The sequence below is a fragment of the Thunnus thynnus genome, chromosome 6, assembly GCF_963924715.1.
Source record: "Thunnus thynnus chromosome 6, fThuThy2.1, whole genome shotgun sequence".
NCBI lineage: Eukaryota > Metazoa > Chordata > Actinopteri > Scombriformes > Scombridae > Thunnus > Thunnus thynnus.
This window is the reverse complement of record NC_089522.1, coordinates 168,546-192,585: the sequence shown is the minus strand read 5'-3', so window position 1 is coordinate 192,585 and position 24,040 is coordinate 168,546. Positions and strand designations below refer to the sequence as shown.

The 24,040-nt window shown below is 39.2% G+C and overlaps 1 protein-coding gene across 3 annotated transcripts; it reads right to left on the bottom strand.

Annotated features, from left to right (window-relative positions):
• Positions 1 to 531: 531 nt before the first annotated feature.
• On the bottom strand, positions 532 to 23,173 carry foxp3b (forkhead box P3b). 3 transcript variants are annotated; one of them, XM_067591150.1, is made up of 12 exons: positions 23,103 to 23,173; positions 22,688 to 22,799; positions 7,798 to 7,888; positions 6,766 to 6,928; positions 5,915 to 6,007; positions 5,621 to 5,708; positions 4,538 to 4,612; positions 4,211 to 4,364; positions 3,290 to 3,366; positions 3,098 to 3,199; positions 1,929 to 2,050; positions 532 to 1,495 (listed from the first exon to the last, which is right to left on the bottom strand). In XM_067591150.1, the coding sequence occupies exons 1-12, from the start codon at positions 23,138 to 23,140 to the stop codon at positions 1,453 to 1,455; spliced, it is 1,158 nt and encodes a 385-aa protein (XP_067447251.1). In that variant the 5' UTR covers positions 23,141 to 23,173; the 3' UTR covers positions 532 to 1,452. The 3 variants fall into 3 exon arrangements, with proteins under 3 accessions (XP_067447251.1, XP_067447252.1, XP_067447253.1); XM_067591151.1 differs by lacking the exons at positions 22,688 to 22,799; positions 23,103 to 23,173 and adding an exon at positions 12,936 to 13,245; XM_067591152.1 differs by lacking the exons at positions 22,688 to 22,799; positions 23,103 to 23,173 and having other exon boundaries at positions 7,710 to 7,888.
• Positions 23,174 to 24,040: the final 867 nt, after the last annotated feature.

Sequence of the window (24,040 nt, the reverse complement as noted above, 5' to 3'; positions counted from 1 at the left end):
CACACACACACGCACTCACACACACTCACACACACTCACACGCACTCACACACACGCACACACACACACGCACACACACTCACACACACTCACACTCACGCACACACACTCACACACACTCACGCACACACTCTTACACACACGCACTCACACACTCACACATACTCACACACACACACACGCACTCACACACTCACACATACTCACACACACACACACGCACTCACACACACTCACACACACTCACACGCACTCACACACACGCACACACACACATGCACACACACATATACACACACACTCACACGCACTCACACACACACGCACACACATACATGCACACACACATATACACACACACGCACACACATACATGCACACACACACATACACACACGCACACTCAGTATGTACAAACACTGAATAAGAACATTCATGAATAATGCAAACAGATTAAATACGAGACACTAAGTCTCCTAAAAAACAAAATAAATAAAATGAATACAATTAAGTGTGTGAAACTTTTTATTCTTTGGATTTTCAACATTGTATTTATTCACTTAAGTGTTTAATTACAATTATTTGTGTAAATTTCATTTCTGTGACATTAACGTCTAAACACTACAAAGATATGATTCTGACTCCAACAAATAATAATAGAAAAACTCAATGTTTAAGTGTTAAGTCTAAAAAAATGAATGAAATGAAATTATTTTAGACTTTCAATGACAATAAAGAAAAACCTGATGACAGATGAAATATTCATTATGAGTATTTCTGCTCCTGGCGACTGATTTAACCGGTGACTAACTGTTGGTGTCGATCCGTCCCTGAGACAATCAAATATTCATATATATATATATATATATATATATATATATATATATATATATAGAATATCACCAACTTTACCCTTTAAAGGCCTTCGAATGATGGTTTGTTGTGTCACTGTTTCTGTTAAGTTTCATTATCAGTTTAATCAAGTCAGATCGCTGTATGATGATAACACACAGCTGCCTTTGAAGTTGTTGTGTGTGGGAAAGGAAAGACTGAGTTTAAGAGGTTGTTGACCCACTTTCAAATAGTTTTTGTGAGAGTCAGCATCAGAGTTGTGAAAACAGCCGATGACAGATTACGTGAAGGTCTGCTCTGTGCTCCGTGCACGCAGAGATTACGTGGTCATGAACAGGTCCAATACGGCTGAAGGCAAAACACCCTCAAATGTTTGCTTAATTTATTTTGCATCAAAACTGAGAGATGACAAAAACTCTGCCAGGTACAAAATATCTTCACGTTACAAACAGTGCAGCCATTTTTAACAGAACACAAAATACTCCCACAGACGTCTCAACACGTTCGTCAGTCCATCGGCAGTTACAGCAAAGCAGAACATGTGGATGCGACTCCAGATGTTGGAGTGACTCAGTGCTGCCGCCTGCTGGTGTTCAGGGTTCAGTAATGAGAGTAGGATGTGAGCCACTTCACAGGACAGTCCCTGAAAAACCACACACACAAACACTGAGTAATTACAATCTCCTTACATTTATTTTTTACTGTCTTATTAATATGAGAAGATATTGGCGGTTGAATTTCAGTCTGCTTGATACGCAGAAACTGAGTTTGTGTTTCCTCTGTAGTCGTTTAACTGCCGTCACTCTACTTCTCTCTTTCACCTCCTCCACCTTTCCTTCTCTACCTCTTTGTGCTCTACCCTCTCGTTTCCTCTCCTACCTCCTCCGTCTGTTCCTTTCCTCTCTCCTTTTTTCCTTCTCTACCTTTCACATTTCATACCTACCTCCTTTCTTCCCTCCCTACCCCCCCTTACCTTCCTCTTTTCTCCTCTTCCCTACTTCCCTCCTTCCTTCCTGCAGCGGTGGCACTGAAGCGGCTTAGAGGACTAATATCTGCCCACAGTGTAGCATTCGTACCTGTGATACTTCTGTCCCTTCCTCCGCTGGTACTCTGTTTCATCCACCGTCCACACTGCTCCCTTCCCTCCCTCCACCCGCACAAAACACTTGTGCAGGCTGAGGTTGTGACGCACGGCATTCTGGGTAGAACAGGAAGGTGAGTTAGGTAAAATATGTTGTTACATGGAAAACACATCTGGGTTTGTGTTGTTACATTGTCTGTAGTCAGTTACTTAAACATCTCACTAAACCACAGCACAACCAGAACATGACACAGTGATACGTGTGGAAACATTCAGACTACATTTCCCATAAAACCCATCGCTGGGAACGTCTTAAACATGGATTCTTTCTGTCTCTATGTATGACGTAATCACATGTTGCTGAAGGAGTAAAGTCTCTCTGTGTTCACCTTCAATCTCAGTTAAACACGTGAACCACGAGCACGATTTGTGACATCACAACTAGTTTGGAGCCAATCGTGATCCAGAAGGAGGAGACGTCTTCACTGGGGTGAGGGGGGGGGGGGGGGGGGGGGGGGGGGTAGAATATTTTCATATTCATTTATTCTGGATTATTAAATGAAGGATACGGAGGAGATGTTTTTCTAAGGATCTAAACAAAGTGATTTGTGTAAAACCTGTCTGGAGATAAACATGTCTGAAGGGGATTGAAGACCAGCTGAGCTGATCTCATCTCCACTTTTTCATGTAGTTATGTAACCAGCTCGCTATGTAGACGATGACTTTCATTAGAGAAACATGAGAGTTATGTAGCATGTAAGGACACTACCCCTCTCCAGACAGAACCACAGCATTAGATAATACTGAGGACCAACTTTAAGGTTCAAACTGAATTACCAAAAACCAACTGAAACGCAGTGGATCAGGGTCTCTAGGGGACTTTGGGGGTCTGGGGCCTCTGGGCAGTTCCCCCATTAGTAATCCAGTCTTGTTCCTCCATTTTTCACTATAGTATAACCGCCTCAGCACTGATGCTATCTTTGACCAGCTCACCAAACCTGAATGTGATGCAATTCCAGTTGTTGAGTGTTTGAAGTACTGGTGTGATCCCAGCGTGACTCCAGTACACATAAATAATCTAGCAAGTGACATTTGCCATAAAGCTGCGACACTGTAATAAAACATATGGTTTAAGAGTGAATGTTAAATATGAGCAGTTCAAACCTTCCAGGTGGCGGTGTTGTGTCTGAAGTAGAAGAACATGGTGGTGAACCAGTTGTAGATCTCATTCAGAGTGCGTTGTTTGTCTGGAGACTCCAGGATAGACTGCAAACAGTCAGACACAGTGAGAAATGATAAACAGAGCAACCTCACAAATAAATAAACTGTTTATATCAGCCGCCTTTGAAAACTTACCCATCTGATCAGGTAGGCGTAGGTGTACGGAGGCCTGATGTTATTGTATTTGTAACACTCCATACTGGGGACCAGATCTGTACAACAACAGTGAAACGTCCTCAGATCAGCAAACACATGGGATTATTATTATTATTATTATTATTATTATTATTATTATTATTATTATTATTATTATTATTATTATTATGTGTGTTGGTGGGAAACATTCTGCAGCAGATGTGTCCCATCACATGAGAGCATGTAAGGACAGCATGGAGAGTGATGTCAGATTTTATTGAGCAGCAGAAAATATGTGTAGTACAATGTTCAGGTGACTCAAAATCTGTATAAAAAGGACATTATGCATTATTATAAGTGCACAGAGGCTGAACTGTTGTATGATAAAAACATGAACCATAAATGTACCTTCATCCAAACTAATTTAGCAATAACAAATATCAAATTTCCACTCTGAGAGCAAAGTTTATCATCCAGAAGGTTTTTTTATCTTATGTTTAAATGAGACATCAGACCTCACATGTACCGAGATGTCAAAGCACATTTTTAAGTGTATTTTTGATCAAATCAACCTCATATTCAAAATCTAAATGGTTTGCTGCTGGTTGATATGAAATGCATGTGAAAGTTCACCCTCAAGTATCCTGATTTAATGGTGGAGAAGGAAGCCCTCCAGGAGTTTGGATCCATGACAGTTCACATGCCATGTAGACTGAGAAAGGCTTGTTATGATTATGATATATTTGAATAGCCAGATGTGGCTGTGCTGTATGGAGGCATGTAAGGTAGGAAGTAACAAAAACATTATAATACTTGGTTTTGAACTGAACACATGAAATGTGTCCCTGTTCCTCTCAGACCGGGACTTGCAGATTGATTACTGCTGGTTCTGTTTTTGTTCATAACAGGCCAAACTGTTACCTGGCAGTAGGTGGGAAGAACCAGCAGCTCTGAAGCCGTGCTGGGCCAACTCCTCCAGATGTTTAACGCCCCATTGTTGCACTCTGTCTCCCTCTGCTACCTGAGGCTGAGGCAGGAACAGAGGAAGGCTGTACGGCCAATCAGAAGCTGCCTTCTGCAGGGAATGATGGAGGTAAACATCAACACAGTTTCATCTGATTTTTCAACAGGCTGAAAGGATTCAAGCATTATGTTTTCTCAAACTTCTTGACGCTAGACAAAACAAATCTTTAAAATCAAGCAAATGAGCCTGGAAGCAAAAGCTGAGAGGGATCAGAGCCAACATACCAAATCAGTGTATTTGTGTTCAGAGAGGCGCAGATGGAGTTGCATCGCAATGAGTTTCTGTTTTTCCAGGATGAGCTAAAAAAAGAGAGAGAATGCCCATGTTTGATTTACACCACAGTCTTCAACTTGAGACCTGTAGAGAGTTAGTTAGTAATCAGTTAAAGTTAGTCTCAGTTGTAGTAGCTTCACATCAACAATGTGTTACAGATATGAGCAGAATGCAAACAAACAAACCCTGTTTGTTGTGTCTTTGGTAAACTCAGGAGGAACTAACTAACTTACTAATGCTCAAAGCTGCTAATTCATACACAACCAGTTATTCTACAAATTATGTTCATATGCAAATATTTTGCATGAGCAAAATATGTTTCGTGATAAACTTACGGCTGCAGAGACTGACAGAATGTAAATGTTAAAGCAGTAGTTCAACATTTTGGAGAATCACTGCACAGATGTTGAGCTGGTTCAGTACAGAGACGGAGTCAGGATATAGTTTTGTTTGTTTGTTTGTTTTTCTCAATGTATGTTTGGATATTTTTCCTGTTTATTTGTGTACAAAAACTAAAATTTTCAACAAAAAGTTGTTAAAAATGCACCTGCTAACTCCTCTAAAGCTCACTGATGGTATACATATATGTTGTGTGTCATTCGTGCTTTTAGGAATTGTTACCAGCTGAACAACAACTTACTCATCCACCCAGCACTTTTGTGCAGCATCTTGCCAGATACAGCAAGCACAGGTTTAGATGCTTTGATGACAAGACTTCAGGAAGCTGCACACAGTCACTGCACCTGACTGTTGTTCACCATGAAATAGTTCCAGCATGTAACTAACCATAAACCCCAAAACTGTTGTTATTACTGTAGAAACTCTTCATGCAATCTCTGCTGCCGCTGCTGCCGCCATTTCTCCCTTCATTTTTACTATTTATTTGCTTTTTATACCTACTGTTTTTTGCCCACATGTTATATACAAAGTAACATAAGTCTTAAAAGCCAGATCTAGAGAAGACAGCCTGCAGATCCTGTTTGGACCAGAGCATTCATGGTCTATTAGGCAGCTGAGATTTTTCCAGACCTCACCTGACTCTCCAAGCACTGAACAATATCCTGCTGGATCCTCCACTGAGCAATGCTTCTTTCACCATGACTGTGTTCAGAATGGAGATGTCTACAAGACAGAATAGATCAAGCTTAAAGGAACAGTCCAACATTTTTTGGACTGTTTCAACAATTCAGTAGGCCTGGTGTTGTGCTGAAGTCTCTCGTCAATGTATGTTTCTCCTAAACCTACCAGAACCCTGAACAGTAATCCATTCCCAACAACACTTCAGTGACAACAGATTCAATGAATGAAGTATTCAGCACAATACTTACTTTAAGAAACTAGGGAAATCTTCAGACACTGCATCACAGCCAGGCCAGCGGCAGAGGCCACTCACAAACAGAGCACTGGCGCTCTCTGGGATGCTGGAGGGAACAGAAATATCTCAATGATATCAAGAACCGTCAGTGTGGCTGGAACTACTTTCAAAACTGTTGTACGAGGGAGAGCTATGGGGAAAACCTGACCTATCAGTAAAAACTGAGAGAGATTTGCACACTGGAATAAAGATGGAATAAAGCTCCCTTGTTTATAGCTGAAATTAGTTGCCTTCCACATGTTGTCACCCTGAGCAGCAGAGCTTCAAGGCTGTGTGGAAGTCGGCTGTTGAGATCAGCAACTGTAAAACTTGTAAAAGTAACAGAAGTCGGCTGTTAGGCTCAGCTCCCTCTTCACCGTTAAAGCCTGACATTACTACTGACATGGCACCATTACACCTGTAGATCTCAAGCCAAACCGAGTCCAAGACCCACTGAGAGCATGTTTGAGTATGGACGCTGCTTGTAGTAGCAACACCGGTCCCGTACTCCCAAAACACCACCCCAGAAGACACCGCAAGGGACACAGTCACGGGTCTCCTTCTCCAAGCCCACAAAACACATGTAGACCAGATGGACCAATCCCCATGCCCCCTTTAGGTTTCTTACACGGATAAAGAACTGGACCACCGTTCCACCAGGGAAGAACCTGCAGTCATTTAAACTTCATTCCAGTATCCAAACATATCTCAGTTTTTCACTCCAACATATTTTTAGTCAACCCATTCATTAAATGTCCTTGTGATCCTACGTTGCACTGAGTTAATAGCATAATTAGTCATTCAGTGAGAATGGGAGACAGTCACCCTTCATGAAGCCTGGCCTCTCTGGAGCTCTGCTTTGGACCGTCTCTCCTCATGGGCAGCAAGTGATGGCCTTGGCTGGCAGAGGAGCCCATGTGTGGTGAAGAGGACCTGCTTGCATCTGCCTCTTCCTTGCAAATGGAGATGGCTTCAGATGCACCGTTTTCTTCAAAGTGGAGGAAAGAGCATTGATTTAAGCTTTTGGTCTGTTTCAAATACAATACAAGAAGCTGCCATTACTAACGTTCTGCTGTACAAACAGGTAGAGATGGTCTTAAAATTCAATTAATTGTTTCATTTTATTAGGGTTCAGAAAACACATAAAGACCATAGATTTAACAACACAGGGCTTTCAGGTAGTCTAATGGTGTTTTTCTATTATTATGAGACTTAACGACCTGTAATCTGGAGCTTCCTATATCCTGAACCTTTGAGGGCAAAGGTGGTCGGTCCTGCCTTCAACTGTGTTACAAGCCACAAAGGCTCAGATGTGCATCATTGAACAGACGACACACAAACACGTATGTCACTTGTCCAAAATGTCCTCTCCATTGTTCAGCATAATAAAAAGTTTAAAAAGTCTTCACCGCTGTACCCACAAAGTGAAATGGTGAAATGATTGTTACTGCTATGTCGTTGTGTTTGTTGTAGTTGAGATATGACGACACATCTACTCGACCAATTGGGGGCAACAGCCCTGCGAGCGTCCCCTGCCCTCCTGCAAGTGCCTGGAACTTGATTTAGTACCCGCTCCTGAAGGAACCAGTAACAACGGCTACAAGTTCAGTTGCAGGTTGGTAAGTCCCAGAAAAACACCATAACACACCAAGTTGTCAGCAGGTCCTCTGCTCTGGGTAACAATGCCTGTGTCTCTAAAGGCTAGTTGCAAAATTTATATAACACCAGTCATGTTTGTGCACACTGGAAAAATACAAAATGAAGCATACCTAAAAACGCCAGTACACATATAATGACTTTCATGCAGAATGATGATGTTGCTGATGTGCAGCTGAGGACACTGAAATGCCTGCGTACCACGTTGTTGTCTGGAGGTTGTTATGGAAACCTGACGCAGCACTGATGGTCTCTGCTGCTTCTGCTTCATGCTGTCCATACTGCTCCAACACTGCGAAGAAAAAACACCAAATCAGCAGTTTGAGCTACATCCGTCTCAGTTGTATGAGGACGTGCAGTGTGTTTACACAGCAAGCATCTGTCTAGAGTAATGAAATAAGTGTTTTACAACTTTCCACATGACAACACCAAAGAGCCAGAGCCTGAGGGCCACAACCGTAAAAACTTGGTGACCTTGGTTTTGAATTTTGATGGAGGTATGGTCAGTAAACCCTAGTCAGAGGGTCTCTGAGTCCTGCCAATACAGTGCTTGTCTAACACAGTCTTAAAACCCTTCCCCACATCAGGGGTTGGGGATCTGACAACAGTGTTGAGGGAAGAAAGTACAGAACAGGAAAAAGACTTTGCCTTTAGGTTTGGTCGGACTAAACTAGATTGTTTGAAGCATACTGAGGACCTAGAGGTTCATCTACAGAGGAAACATTCAAGCTATATTCTGAGTTGTCTGCCTCACATGCATGGAACAGATGAGCTTCAAATCCATGAAATACAGCTGTCTCCGTCAGCTGCGTAACATCTCATTTCACTCATCTTTATGTGCATAACTGCAACCCTAACTGTAGTTTTAGGATTTATTTTTGTCAGTCCTCCATCAGTGTAGACGCTGTGCTTAAGAGACCAGGTAGTGCTCAGTGTCAGTGTACACTGACGGAGGACTGCAGCCTCTGTGCTACTCGACCAGTGTGGACAAGGTGTCAGTATTAAGAGTTTGCAAGTATAAGCAGCAGCTTGACTTGGTAGACATATACAGTGCTGGCGTCACAGGGCCCAAGAGATCCAGACCCCTCCAGCTAAACATCCCAGAGTCCCTTGGAGATAGGTTTTCATGACAATCAAGAGGTTAAACTATAAATATTCTGTTCACGTTACAATTTAATCCACCAGTAATATGTGCTTGCATGTACAGTGTGATTGCAGCGCCTTCCCAGATCACGTCCCATTCAAATGAATGAGAGAGCTGCGTTTTTTTACGCAGGGCTAAAGCTGATCTGAACGCAGCCTGAGGTACCTTCTGAAATCACTGCCTACTTCATTCATTCACTCCTCCATATTTAGTAGACAGCAATGAGCCGTTTACTCTATAGTGAGAAGTAAACTGAGATTTTGAACACTTGCTAAATATCATTCTGTGTCATCATTGTCAGCTGTAGAGTCACACAACAGTCATTTTTGTATCTATAAAATGCAGCACATTGCATTGTGGGACTGTCAGCAGAAAGCAGTGTATTTGTCATGGACACTACTCTTTTCAGTCCATTGTGGATTTTTTTTTAATTAGTTCCTCTAGCGGATCTTTTCTAGGTCTAGATCTAGACTGGAGGGCAGTGAGTGAGGATGTAATGAGTATGTCTCATTATGTCAGACTGTTCATTTAAATAAGTGGCGTTTCTCTTTAATTCCCCGTTGACTTTGTCTCTTCAACCAGAGGTGGAAAGTAACGTTAGCACTGCAGACAATTACATCATTATAACAATTTTATGCTACTTTATACTTCTAGTTAACTACATTTCATTTACTTTGTTGATGAAGACTGATAATTAGTGGCAAATCAAGAGTTTGAGCAGCCTTCCAGACATGAAGAAAAAGTTAGAACGATACTTCAGAGCTGTGTTGGAAAATGATGCACACTCTCAAGCCAATCAGAATCCAGCATTCACTGCAGCCATGTACACATTAAAGTTTTCAGTGGTTGAAATGTGAATGAAGGCTTTCCTGCACCAGAGCAAGCAGTGCACCTGTGAACAACCACAGCATGTCTGTCAGAGGGCTCAGACACACACACACACACACACACACACACACACACACACACATACACACACACACACACACATACACACACACACACACACACACACACACTGATAGCATCTACACAATGAGTGGGAGATGAAGCTGCTCCACTTTTGTGCATGGCACCTGCAACCACTGGGAATGTTTGTCGAAGGTGCCTGGAAATTTGATAATATCGTCCCAGCAGACGTTTTTCAGCATGAGATACTTTATCAGTTGCACAAAGATGTCAGATTGATTCTCATTTTTGTGATCAATTTTTTATTGTTTTATGTCTTAAAACAGAATAGAAAATGGGTCATAACAGTACATAGTCACACCAGTGATGCATCGTCCCATAATGTTCACTTCAGTGTTTGGAGGGCAAATCAACACACACACACACACACACACACACACACACACACACACACACACCATTATATATATGTAACCTTATATATACATATATATGAAACAAGAGAAAAAAGTGCAAACTAAACTTCTTTAAGTGTGACTAACTAATATTTCTAATGGACCTTGTGTTCAGGCTTTGTCGATAGTTGAGAAAACATCAGTACTCAAATATCTAAAGCGGTTCACTGACTTCAGCTTCAGATCCTTTAAGGGGTGTCAATATGGATTTTAGCCAGTTAATTTTAAATCCAGACATAAAATAAGATTAATTAAATAATGATAATCTGTGGCACGAGGAATCGCCAACATTATGCAACAAGATGACAGTGTCATCTCCATACAGGGACGCACAGTATAATGTTTGAACTATTCATGGACAGTCTGAGCCGTCAGTTTCAGAGCAACAGCAAACAAAAAGAGCTTGAAGGAGGAGATCAAGTCCTTCCAGCCACAACAGAGGCAGTGGGACTGGTATAGAGCATCTTAACCATATCAATGAATCAAAATGACCAAATACTATCAGCAGTAATCAGCAGGTCGACATCATCTGTCTGTGCTTTCCAAAACCGTCACTCATCACTGTTAAACAATAATGATGTTTTATGATGTGACAACGCTGTGGTTCAGATCTGGTTTAGGCACAAAACCACTTGGTTAAAGTTACCACTTCCTTAAAGTTAGGTGACCGCCGTCATGGCTACAACAATAACCACAAGGTTAAGGTTAGGGGACAATCATAGCTACATTTTTTAAAAACTGTCCCGACTTGTGGTTGGAAACAGGAAACAAACAGCGTCTCCTGTTTGATTAATACCTCCCAGCATCCTCCTCCTCTGAATGAGGAACATTGTCTATACATACACAGTACATATATATATATATATATATATATATATATATATATATACTGTGTGTATATATATATATATATGTATATATATATATATACATATATATATATATATATATATATGTATATATATATATGGGGGTCACGGCACCGAGGGAGGCCTTGAGGTCGGGCCACAGGTGCCGTCAAGTTTTTCACATCATTCTATATTTATCATCCAGTTTTCACAGGTGGGAGAGGTGACATTTGTATTAATTGTGTTTTATGTTATGAATTCAAATATATCAAAACAGAAGAAGAAGAAATATTAAAATCACTGTATTAAAGATGTTGAATATGCAATAACACATCAACTGATGACAACTTACGGTTGTCATGGCAACACGTCATGATTTGTTGTGAGTTTTCCAGCTGCTCAGCACTAAGGAGGTTTCATGACAAAACATTTCTTATGAAGGGAGCCATAAAAAGACGATCTCCCACACCGATGAACTAATCTCTGAAGTAAAAGACTTGATATTACATCGGGTAAATTAAGAAATGAGTGTAACAGTGGAGGAAATTACCATTAACATTATTTTTCAGTGGGTCACTCCACTTTTCACCTCCTGTGTCTCATTCCACATTTTTGAGTTTGTCATTTTCACTTTCTGAATGACAGCCCTTGCAACCAGTCCCTGTATACTTTGGGTTCATATCCCTCAGATTTGAAGAGCATGCAGCTATGTTGGTGAGTCGTATGTAGTCATAACGGGATGTTCACACTCAGACTGATCTGATAGGACACGACATCTCTCTCTGAGCAAGTAATAAGGAGAGCCGTCATGTAAAAAATGTTACTTCTTATGTAAGAGCAGTGTCATGTCTTTCAGCTATTTCAATGTCACATCAGACATTTCTTTACGGCTGTAGGGAAGCGTATCTCTGTACAATAAACCAAACAGCCGACACCACAAATGTTATGCAAATGCACACCCACAGAAACAGGAATTCAGTAGAAAGTGAGAGCGCTCAACATGTTTGTGGCTTCTCTCTGTCATCTCTCATTCTGGCTTTCCTCCTCAACTTTACCTCCCCTGTAGGAGAAGAGGAGATCTTTGCTCACGACACTAACTATGCACTGGAAGTGATCTGATGTGATGGTTGATATTCACCTGGTATTTCTGTGAGTCAACATCTGTCGGCCACAAATAGGTTAGAAGAAGTATTTCCTGTTTATTGTAATCAGCCACATTACAGTGTGGAAATTTGCAGATGCCTCATACTGGTACTATCAATGTGTGGGTTTCTTACTCAGATACTTCCATATCTCACATCACACATCCCAATCACACTGATACTTCGAAATAATAAGTGTGTAGGAGACACGTTTTCAGATCTTTGATCTAAAATTACTCAACCAAATGTTCAGTGCTTAATTATTCAAATAGATATCGTTATCATATCATATTTTCTGTCATTTAACTCTATTTTAACACTCCAGTGCTTCTGAAGAAAAGTATTGAATCTTGATTCGAATCGATTGATCAGACATGAAGACTTCTATGATCCAGGAAGCAGGCTGGTGAAGAGTGCGTGTCTGTGCTGAATCTGTGGGCAGATGTGTGTGCCAAGTACACACTTTGAATTTGGCTAATCTGATTTTGTGCTCACGATTATAAGCTCTTAATATACATAAAATATCACATGTAGATTTAAAATGGGTCTTGATTAAACTGAATATGCATTACATACTGTAATCAGTATATTATACTGATTTTGTCTTAAATATACAGATTATAACTTAATGCCAGTCTCCATCTTGAGACAACACAGAAATAAATCCAGGACTGTCTCTTTCTCTCCCGACCAAGTCTGATATCTTAATGTTGTAAATAAACCAAATCAAAACTGATTCAGACCAACTCAGCCAGACCTTGTTAGCAGTAAAAAATAGTGCTGAGTTGTATTATATTATCAGAATTTAAATCCAGATTTGAAAAGAATAAAAAAGTCCTACATTATCTGCAGTATTACAGCAGGCTCTTTATCTAACGACCTCCTTCTTTTGTCTGTCGATCTTCTTCTCAGTCTCAGACCAAGAGGCATCCCTGCAGAGAACAGACTTCAAATAAATGGAGGAAAAGGAAGTGGGCCTACGCAGAATGTTATTGTCACGACATGTTTGGTTCTCCTCTAAAGAGATCACAAGATAGAACATACATCTTCATGAGATCATTACAGCATTATTTATGGACAGTCACACTTTTATGCAGAGGGGGAAGAAGCATTCAAGTCTTTAACTTAAGTAAAAGTAGCAATACCACAATGAAATCATACACCGGCACAAGTAAAAGTCCTGCATTTTAAATCTCATCAGATCCCCCCTCCGCTCCCAAGCATGTAAGAGAACCTATGGTGGAGACGAAACTTGAGAAAAACATGAAAGGCCCTCTCTAGAGCCAGCGTTTGGTTTGTCCCTTCTGTGCTACCATAGAAACATGGCGGTGCAACATGGCGGGCGCTAGATGCCACTAAATACTACACACTGCACCTTTAAAGTATCAACAGTAAACAGTAACTCATTGTGCAAAATGGCCCAGTTTGTTCTATTTATCATCTACAGTAGACACGTATATATCACTAGAACTTTAACACTCATTGATTGACATTTACACGTAAGCCGCATTTGAATGTTATCAAGGTTCATCTAATGTTAACAGATTATACTGTTGGGTCGTCAAATGAGTAAGAATGCATTTTAATAAACTGAACATATGTTTATATGATCAGAAAAGTAACTATTGCTGTCAAATAAATGTTGTGGAGTAAAAAAGTACAACATTTCCCTCTGAAAGTAGAAATGCAAAGTAGCATAAAATGGAAATACTCAAATAAAGTACAAGTATCTCAAAATTGTACTTAAGTACAGGAGTTGAGTAAATGTACTCTGTTATATTCCACCACTGTCTTTATGATATATAAAGAAACCTGAACACAACAGGAATGTCACTGTTTATCTGGAGAAAATGAAATAATGATACTGTGATCTTGAGGTAATGATTGACAGCACAGTTGTAGAAAAACGTCTTTACTAGATTCTTCTCTACTGTTCATATAAAATAATTTGTGAGGTTCAGTACATTTTAGGAGTTTGACCAAATACATTGTAACTCAACTCTTATGGTCTTCCCCAGCAGAGGAAGACAGGTGAACCCAGCACATGGACTAGTTGAAATACTTTTTTTCATGTCATTCAACATAAAAATAAACATTAAAAGTGTCAGTTTGCATAAAAAAGTACTTGTTAGATCTTCAATCTGAACCCTCATCTTTCCAACAGAAGTGAGCTGCTGGATAATGTTCCCAACAATCCACTTTACCACAGGTGGAAAGTAACTAAGTACTCGAGTACTCCACTACATTTCAGAGGGAAATATTGTACTTTCTGTTACTTTTCAGATGAAGATTTGACACAATGGATAATATAACAAGCTTTTAAAATACAACACATTGTTAAAGATGAAACCAGTGGTTTCCAACCTTTTTGTCTTTTGACGTCTTACAAAAAGCAGTGTGTAGTCGGGGTCACATTTCACATGTCTATGAGTTGTTAACAGCTCCACCAAATAGTGATTTTTCCCTCTAAACTTCTCACATGCTTTCATTTCAATAAATGTTCAAATGGACTAAACTAACTAACTGTATATAAAGTAGTGTAAACTAGCTCCACCTCCAGCAGCTACAACAGTAACATGCTGCTCTAACACTGATGCTTCACTATTAATAATCTAATGATGTCATATATAATAATATATCAGTCAGAGGGACCAAACCACTACTTTTACTGCAATACTTTAACTACATCAAGCTCATAATACTTATGTACTTTTACTGCAATACTTTAACTACATCAAGCTCATAATACTTATGTACTTTTACTGCAATACTTTAACTACATCAAGCTCATAATACTTATGTACTTTTACTGCAATACTTTAACTACATCAAGCTCATAATACTTATGTACTTTTACTGCAATACTTTAACTACATCGAGCTCATAATACTTATGTACTTTTACTGCAATACTTTAACTACATCGAGCTCATAATACTTATTTACTTTTACTGCAATACTTTAACTACATCAAGCTCATAATACTTATGTACTTTTACTGCAATACTTTAACTACATCGAGCTCATAATACTTATGTACTTTTACTGCAATACTTTAACTACATCGAGCTCATAATACTTATGTACTTTTACTGCAATACTTTAACTACATCGAGCTCATAATACTTATGTACTTTTACTGCAATACTTTAACTACATCGAGCTCATAATACTTATGTACTTTTACTGCAATACTTTAACTACATCAAGCTCATAATACTTATGTACTTTTACTGCAATACTTTAACTACATCAAGCTCATAATACTTATGTACTTTTACTGTAGGAGGATTTTTCATGCAGGACTTTTACCTGTATTGGTGTATTTTTACATTGATGTATTGGTACTTTTACTGCAGTAAAGGATCTGAATACTTCTTCCATCACTACACTTTACACAGTGATTGGTCTGATTGATTGATTGATTGATTGATTGATTGATTGATTGATTGATTGATTGATTGGTGATATCTCTCACAAGCTCTCTTTTTCATTCTTGACTCAACTATTTCTGTCAGTTTTCATGTGAACAAAGTAGTTCAACACCATGAATGTGTTCAAGAAGAGAACGTGTGCTGTTGTGTCATATTGTCCGTCTCAAGCTATTAACACAAATATCTTGAGACATCAGAGAATACGTCTCACAAGCAAATTAGTTTCAGCTCAAGTCGACTCCAAACATCCTGGTCTATAGAGAGATTGATATTCGTCTCTCTTCTACTGTACAGCTGATGTCTGTATGGTCGGGCTTCAGAAAAACCAACGTTCTTTAATTCTGAAGGATTAGGTGATATAATTATATGTACTATGAGACAGCAGAATTTGTCTGCCATGAGAGATTTTTCTCTCCCATTGAAGTATATCTCGGTGTCCTTTGCCAATGACAGAATGGTTTTTCTTTCATTTTTTCACTTAGTGGTCACTGTAATTATTCCTCCTGTTCTTACTGGCTGTATGAAGAAATACCTTCATAAACTACACTGTAAGTGAGCACAAAATCCGCAGTCCTCATTCGAAAAATGTATTCTTAAATGCAGCTGAAACTAATATGACGTTAGGAATTAGTGAGTATCTTCCAACATTACCGTTTTTCAGTAGCAGACGGTGTTTCCGGGAGCCTCGGTGGAAGGATTCGTCATGGTAGTTGCATGTAGGTTTGTTGCCAGGACAAAACACAAACAGTAAACCTACACATGACTACCAGGATTGACATACTCAATCAATTTGGTTAATATCTTACTATGTTAGCATCAGCTGAAAGGATGAATGCATTCTTACACAGAAGAGGACAGAGTGGAGTTTGTCCTTCATCTCTTACAGGTATTTACACCAAGACTGATGATAAATAATATCAATTAATTCATAACACCACCTTTTGTAAGGCACAATTGCCAACACTGACTGTTATTGCTGACTTGTTAGATGGCTAACTGGAGATACCTAAATCAACTGGAACAGATAAAATAGATCTGTTCCATTTATCACTGAGCAAATAATACACATATTTAATCTTTCCATTTCAACTGGTGTAATTTCTACAATCTGAAAGTCTGCTCATGTGATCCCTTTGCACAAGGGAGGAGGCAAAGTGATCTCAATAATTATTGGCCAATATCCAAACTTCTGTGTCTGACAAAAATCCTGGAATCACTGGTGAATAACCAACTCAAAGTATTTATCTCAAACTATTCTCCTCACCAGTCTGGTTTCAGATCTACAGTGTGCATCGCACCATCTCTGCTGTTACGTGAGTTGTAAACTATATTGTTTCTTCTGTGGACAAAAGGAAGCATTGTGCTGTTTTCAGTGTTTTCAGTGATCTATATGAGTAAAACTCTCTTATGTTCCGTAGAAGTCTCTTACTCAGTTTTAACTAATGGAAAACATCATATTACATCTTTAACTGTGTGACCTCGACAGTCCAACAGTGGCTTGGAAATATAATTAACCACGCTTTCCAGCCTACATCTCTACAGGCCCACAGGTTTACTTGGGTGATTAATTGTCTGCATTCTAGCAATAATTTCACTTTTACACACACTGAACACAAATAACATTACCCACATGACACAGTAAAATGCTATTAAACAAAACTGAACAAACAACTGTGGTGGATGTACATAAACTTAACATTTCATGGACCTTGTTGTATCAAAATTGCCGTTAAAGCAATCTATTAACACACGATAGACTGAATTACATATGCTAATCACTTACTGCTAATTGCTAGCACAACGCTAATACTTCCAGCACATACACTCATCCCACTTGTACATTTAAATTCACATTGTATGCACCCCCAAATCAGTGTTCACAACACTTACAGGAGTTTACTCTATTTTGTCACCAACACCGTTTAAATTTTCTTACCTGCGCAAAACATATTTAAAACAGCTGTCAGCACGTTACTCATGGTGGCGTTAGCTCAGCTTGAGGTCACTGCGACCGGAGTCCTGAATCCTGACAGCCAACACGTACTTTGGATTTTGGGACCTGGTCAAAAGTTCACTGATTAGCTCTCACGGCCCCAGTCATACCATTACTATAGTAGAAGGAAATGGCAAACTGCCATTATCAGCTGATCAGCTGTCATCATTGATTGAGCAGCATTTGACCCACCTTAATTGTGTTAATGAACTTGACCTATGACCTATCTGACCTGGGGTAGCCACAAGGGTGGCCAATTTCAGGCCACCCCCTAAAATCACCATTGCTGAGGGCAGAATGATAAACTGAGTCTACTGAGTCATTTGAGAGTAGAAGCAGCAGGATGTCTGTAGATTATATCACCGTAGTCTAGGCTGCCTCAACTATACTCAAATTAAACAATTCAAAGGGAAGCTGGAGCTGTTTCTGTACAAAAATCTGAGTTGTGATGATAAGATTTTCAATATGATGTTTAAATGTTACATCAAGCCAAATACCTACATATTTATACTCTGTGACTTTCTCAATGTTGCTTCCATTCCATTCATGGTGGTGTAGACTGTTACAATCATTACCTTGCTCTGGAAAAAAACATTTACTTTTTACTTTTTACATCGAGTACTAGTTTAAGGTTGACAACTGCATCTAGAAGAACACTAAAAGAAAGTTGTAGGTTGTCAACAGTAAGTTGCACAGTGACAGCAGCAAAATAATACAGAACAATGTCATCTGCGTAAAGATGGATATTACAGTCAGTTAGAGAACAGACAATCTTATCAATATAAACTGTAAACAAGACAGGGCCTGAACTGATCACTGGTAAAACTCAGATTAGATATTTTCAGTTTTCACACATTGAAATCTTTCAGATAGGTAATTCTGAAACAATCTACAAGCAACTGAATCAAACCCAATGTTGCATTTGAATAAGCGGAGAATGATTGACTGTATCGAACACTTTTGACAAGTCACTGAGAACAGCAGCACAATGCTTCCCTTTGTCCACACAAAACCATTTACAACTCACAGAACAGCAGAGATGGTATTATGCATACTGTAGATCTGAAACCAGACTGGTGAGGGTGAAAGAATAATTTGAGAGAAATACTTTGAGTTGGTTATTATATTGATGACAACTGTTTTAAATTAGTTTGCACAGGTAACTCATGTGAATAGATGTGTTGCAAAAGTTTGGACCCAGACCTTCATTCTGAACCTGTAACATATAACATATTTACTCCACTACAGGGAATCAACTCTTAGAAAATGTGCAGCTAGAATTACTGATTGAAAATAATATGTTTAAATAAGCACTGCTTCCCAGAGACTGTGATAGGTGGAAAAGGAAATATAATGTACAGGTAATAGAAAACTGCTGTTATAGGTTGTAATATTAAATTTAGTTGTTGTAGGTGGTCAGCATGGCACCTTTAGTTTAACGCTGTATTATATAATATAAAAACATCAACTTGGCCTTGAATACAAACATTACAATGGATGCTAACATGAGTTTATCTGTTCCTGGGTGGAAGCAATGCGATGCATTGAACATCTGTATTTACACATTTTGATCACCTGCCGTTCATTAAGGTTCACTATGCGATGGCCACCCCACACTAGCTCTGTGTCCCATCTCAGTCAGACTGTCCTGGATACGCCACCGGCCCTCAGATTGTTTACTGTTAACTGTCTTTATTCTTTTGGTGTTGTGCACCAAACATATGGAATTATCTTCAACACATCCTTGAGATTGACACTCTCACAACCCCTGGACAATTCAAGACAATGATCTCAAACCACTTCACCTCAGTGTGCAGTTGTTTTCACAGTGTTGTCCTCTTTTGATCTATTTATATCTGCACATTGTCTTTGAACTCTGTACATCAACATCATTGCAAATGAGGGAAACCTCAATGCTTTTGGAGGCTTAAATAAAGGTTTGAAACTGAAAGAGTAACAGGCTGTCCACAGCCCAGTAACCCCTGCTGAGCTAGCGAGATTCAAGAGGCAACATCCACACTACAGGAACGCTGAGAAAGGCTCAACTTTGTACAAATGTCCTGTCATTCAGCCAATCAAGACCGACAGGTGGAAACCAATCACCGACATTGTTGGTTCATTAGTACAGCTGCTACATCAGTGAACAGCTGTCCATTTGGAGGAGAGTATGTAAATGATGTGTTAAACACAACACACACACAGCTGCAGATTCATGAGAGGCCATAATACTCATACCCGTATGTGTGAGCCGACCTGCCTGCTAGCAGCTCTAAGTTAAATGTTAATGAGCATTCACACAGTGATGATGCTAACTCACTGATGTTTAAAGAGCTAACATTCACTAATAAGCACTAAACAGAAAGAACAAAGGGAATGTCATGAGCTTTGAAGGTATCTGGTTATAAACCAAAGTATTGGTTGATCGTATCAAAGTGGTGGTGTGGCTAAAAATGTACTCAGATCCTTTACTTCGATAGAGGTAGAAATACCACAGTATAAAAATACTTCATTACAGGTGAAAGTCCTGCATTTAAAATATATTAAAGTGTGCAGAAATATTACCAGGTACATTTACTTAAAGTATTAAAAGTGAAAGTACTTGTTTCGCAGGAAATGGGGCTGTGACTACATTAAATACTTTTAACAAATTATATTATTAATACTGATGAATCGGTGCATAAACAGCATTTAATTGATATTATTTGATGTTCAGGACTTTATAAGAGTCACCAGATAAATCTGAGCCACTGTGAGATGAAGAAGATAAAACAAAGTTCTGATTCATTTATTTGGATTCATTTTCCAGAACTTTTCTCTCGTCTTTGTGTTGTGATGTGAAGTTTGGTTTAATCTAAATAATTCTGCATAAAGAAGCTCGTTGTATTTCATGTAAGATTTTACTCTGAAAAGAAACTAAAGCTGTCAAATAAATGTAACGGAGTAGAACTACAAACTAGCAAAAAAATTAAATACTCCAGTAAAGTATGAGTACCTCAAAATTGTACTTAAGTACAGTACTTGAGTAAATGTGCTTAAACCGCTCACTGCTGACAAAGTGCATCATCGCTAGCAAACATCATTGTGCAGAAAATGTGTCCATGTGTTTCTGAGCAGTGATCCACGTCTGTCTGCTCTAGTGTGGACTTGTAAAAGGCACTGAGACGTAAGTTTCAAGGACTTTATTTAAAGGTCTGTGAAGTTTCTACCAGATTTACACTTCTTCCTCAAAATGCCAGTGAACACCAACAACAACAGCTCCCCTCATAGTGCTCTTATATCTGCCACTTTATCTTCCCTTTCATCTAGTTGATATTTACACACTACTTGTGGTTTCAAACAGGAGGAGTGAATAATACTGTCACTAGTAATATGACACAATAAGAACGCAGAGCAAAAAGTTCAGTAGTTACTTGGGAAATGTGTGAGCTTTGTGTTTGGAGGTTTTAGCAGGTAGTAGAACTAGAGAGGTGAATGTCTCCTCTATAGTGGTGATGGGCTGCTGTTTACCTCTGCAGCCCCATTTCCTGATTTCTGCTGAGAAGATGGCTGCAGCTTTCAGAAAAGCTTCCTGAGGTGGTACAGTCTGCACAGGAATACCCACATCTGTGCCGGTACCTTTAACAATAACACATCTCACACTGACAGATCAAAGTGTACAACAGAAAGTGATCTGATATTTCCCTTAGCTGTAGAATAACCGTTTAAATTGATTTTCACGTGACAAAGTGAAACATTCAGCGCACTGTAATGAGCTGTGCATGTTGAATGTAGAGAACCAGAGACGAAAAGAGAAACCACTGACAGATCTGTCTTTTGGTGTTTTTTTTATCATTAAAGGTAGTATTTCACTCATGTTGCTGCTATTGAGCATCTTATGCTACAGCGCAGCAGAAAAAGCCCCAGATTCAAAGAAATCTTTGAAATATAATCATCGGAGTTTGTTTCCTTCTGCTTCTAGTCTTTGTGCTAAGCTAGGCTACATACATGCTGCGCACAGTTGACATTAATATCAGTTTTCTCTTCTCTGGCTGGGAAAATTCAAACGTTATAATACTGTACTCATCACAAACACTGCCTGGTTTTATTACTGTATCATGTACAGTAAATGAACAAAGTTAAGCTAAATATCTGAGCCATTTAATTTAGTTACAGATGCACAAGGTTGAGACTGATCTGAGAAGAAGAGTCACCTTCTCTCCTCATATCTCAGTGTTTCCCCGTAAAACGAAGCATGTCTGCCTGAACCTCCCGTCACCAGCTGAGACCAGTTCAACCACAAACTGCTTTTTTTCTTGTTTCATTTGAATAAGTTTAGAGAGAAGAGGATCTATAATTATCCCGTAATTCACAGGAAACAAAGTCAGAGCCTAATTTTGTTTATATATATTTTAGTTTTCCTTTCCTCTTAATCATCTTGTGATGCCTCATAGTAATCTTGCGACTCTGTCAGAGGACCTTCATACTGGGAACTGCTCTCATATATTATCAGGATGGTTCATCATGTCTGAGGACTCAGGGCCACAGTGGATCTGTATCTGAAGGCGCTGATAATGCTGTTCTTTACCAACAGGCAGGTGTAATATTGTTGATGTAATGATGTATATTAACATGTATTATTTTACATTATATAAAATATTTGATCTTCATATTTGAGCAGATTTTTCACTACAGTTTGACATTAAATATGAATGTTTCTGAACGTTTTACATTTATTCAGATATTCTCAAAAGATGAACAGAGAACAACTTTATTGTCACTGTCACTTAAGAATATCGATCAACTGTTTATTTAAATAGTGTTTTACATGATTAAGAGGAAGGAAGGAATTTATCTCTGCTGCTGAAATTTAATGCAAACTTCTTTTATAAAAACCTGCTAACATGTGCATGAAACTCTTCATCAAAGACCATCATCATCAAAAACAGATCTGTGGTTCCTCCAGCCAAACTAGTCATGCTGTCTCTGTGCATTTTATTAATTAATTCATGATTTGAAATATTCAGCTGCACACCGCATTTCACACATACGCCATCACAGACCTCGTTCTGCTCTCAGTCAACACTTACTGTGATCCTACACATATTCTAAGTCTTCTCCCCTCAGTCTGAGCAAATCACTCGTAATGATCCCAGCTACTTGGATGTGTGAAAGTAAGATGTGTGCTTACCGTGTTGCCTCCGTGCAGAGCCTCTTCCTTTCTCAGGTTCTTCGAGGGAAATACTTTGAAATGATTCAGAGGGGGTGTTATTCCACAGGAAATATGTTTTCGGCAACTAAAACTTGAAGAAAAAATATGACAGACAGACCTCAGTCTCAAGGAGACGGCGTGATTGTGAGATTTCAGATTGGAAACACAAGAAAAAAGTTACAAAAATCAACAAACTACAAAAAACAACAGCTGTACTTCACTTTAAAGTCTGAGCCATATATCAGATGTGCTTTTTTTGGAAAAAAATTTAGTTTTGGCTCAGTTGTTTAAAAGAAAAAACTTTTTTAAAATGCTAAACTAAAATCTTCTGGTCTTAAAAGCGTTTCTTGTGTTAGTGGTGACAGCAGAATGAAGGCGGACGCTCAGCACTCACCTGGCCTCAGCAGACTCACTATTAACGCTGCCAGCCATCCACTCAGCATTTATACCTGCAGCACCGCATGCAGCAGGCTTCAAGCTCGTGTCTTCAGCAAATCAAAACACAAGAACTTTCCAAATGCTGCTCTGACAACTTGAAAAAATATGTTTGTAGGAAAGTAAATGTTTTGCACCAGAGCAAAAAGAACAAACAAGTCGTTGCTGAGCAGACGTTCAGGTTGTTTTATGCACAGAAAATAACGGCTTTTTCCAACTCCGCACATGTTTATCTGCTTTGGTCAACAAGTTCTCGCTGTGGTTTCTTGTAAACATTATTTAACAGGTTATTCTGTTAGTTCAGCGCACTTATTGCTATTTCTCATCAAATGAGGTGAAACGCAGAAATGAACGTTTCACAGCGGACGTCTGAAAGGCAGAAAAAAACTGATCGTTTATTCAAATGAGGAAAAATGCATCTTCGTTATTGAGAAAGCAGCACATTATTAAATACACATTCATTTAACCAGGAGAGAGAAGGAACATTTTCAGCAGTCAAATTCATGTTGTAACTGTTTCAGTTGATTTTGATTTCCCAACAGAGGCTTTCAGCATCACCTCGGTACAGTAGAGGTGATGCAGAGCATTTTAACAGGCCAGTTAATCAATCACCAGACCTCACTGTGAGAGTTTCTGTTAACAAAAGAAGAAAAAGGAGTTTTTCAGAGGAACCTTTGTATCGGGCGGATTCTCTAAGTCTCAGAGGAGTGAACCTCAAAACCTGAAAAAATTCATGAGAACTGAAAATGACTGCATGTCTACGTGTGTGTGTGCATGTGTTTAGTGGACCAAACCCGTTTCTATCCAGAGTAGAGTCTCTGTAGATGTTCAACACTCTACTGTACTCTGTCCTTCTGTCATTGGATGGTAACGGTCTGTAATTAAGGCTGACACAGT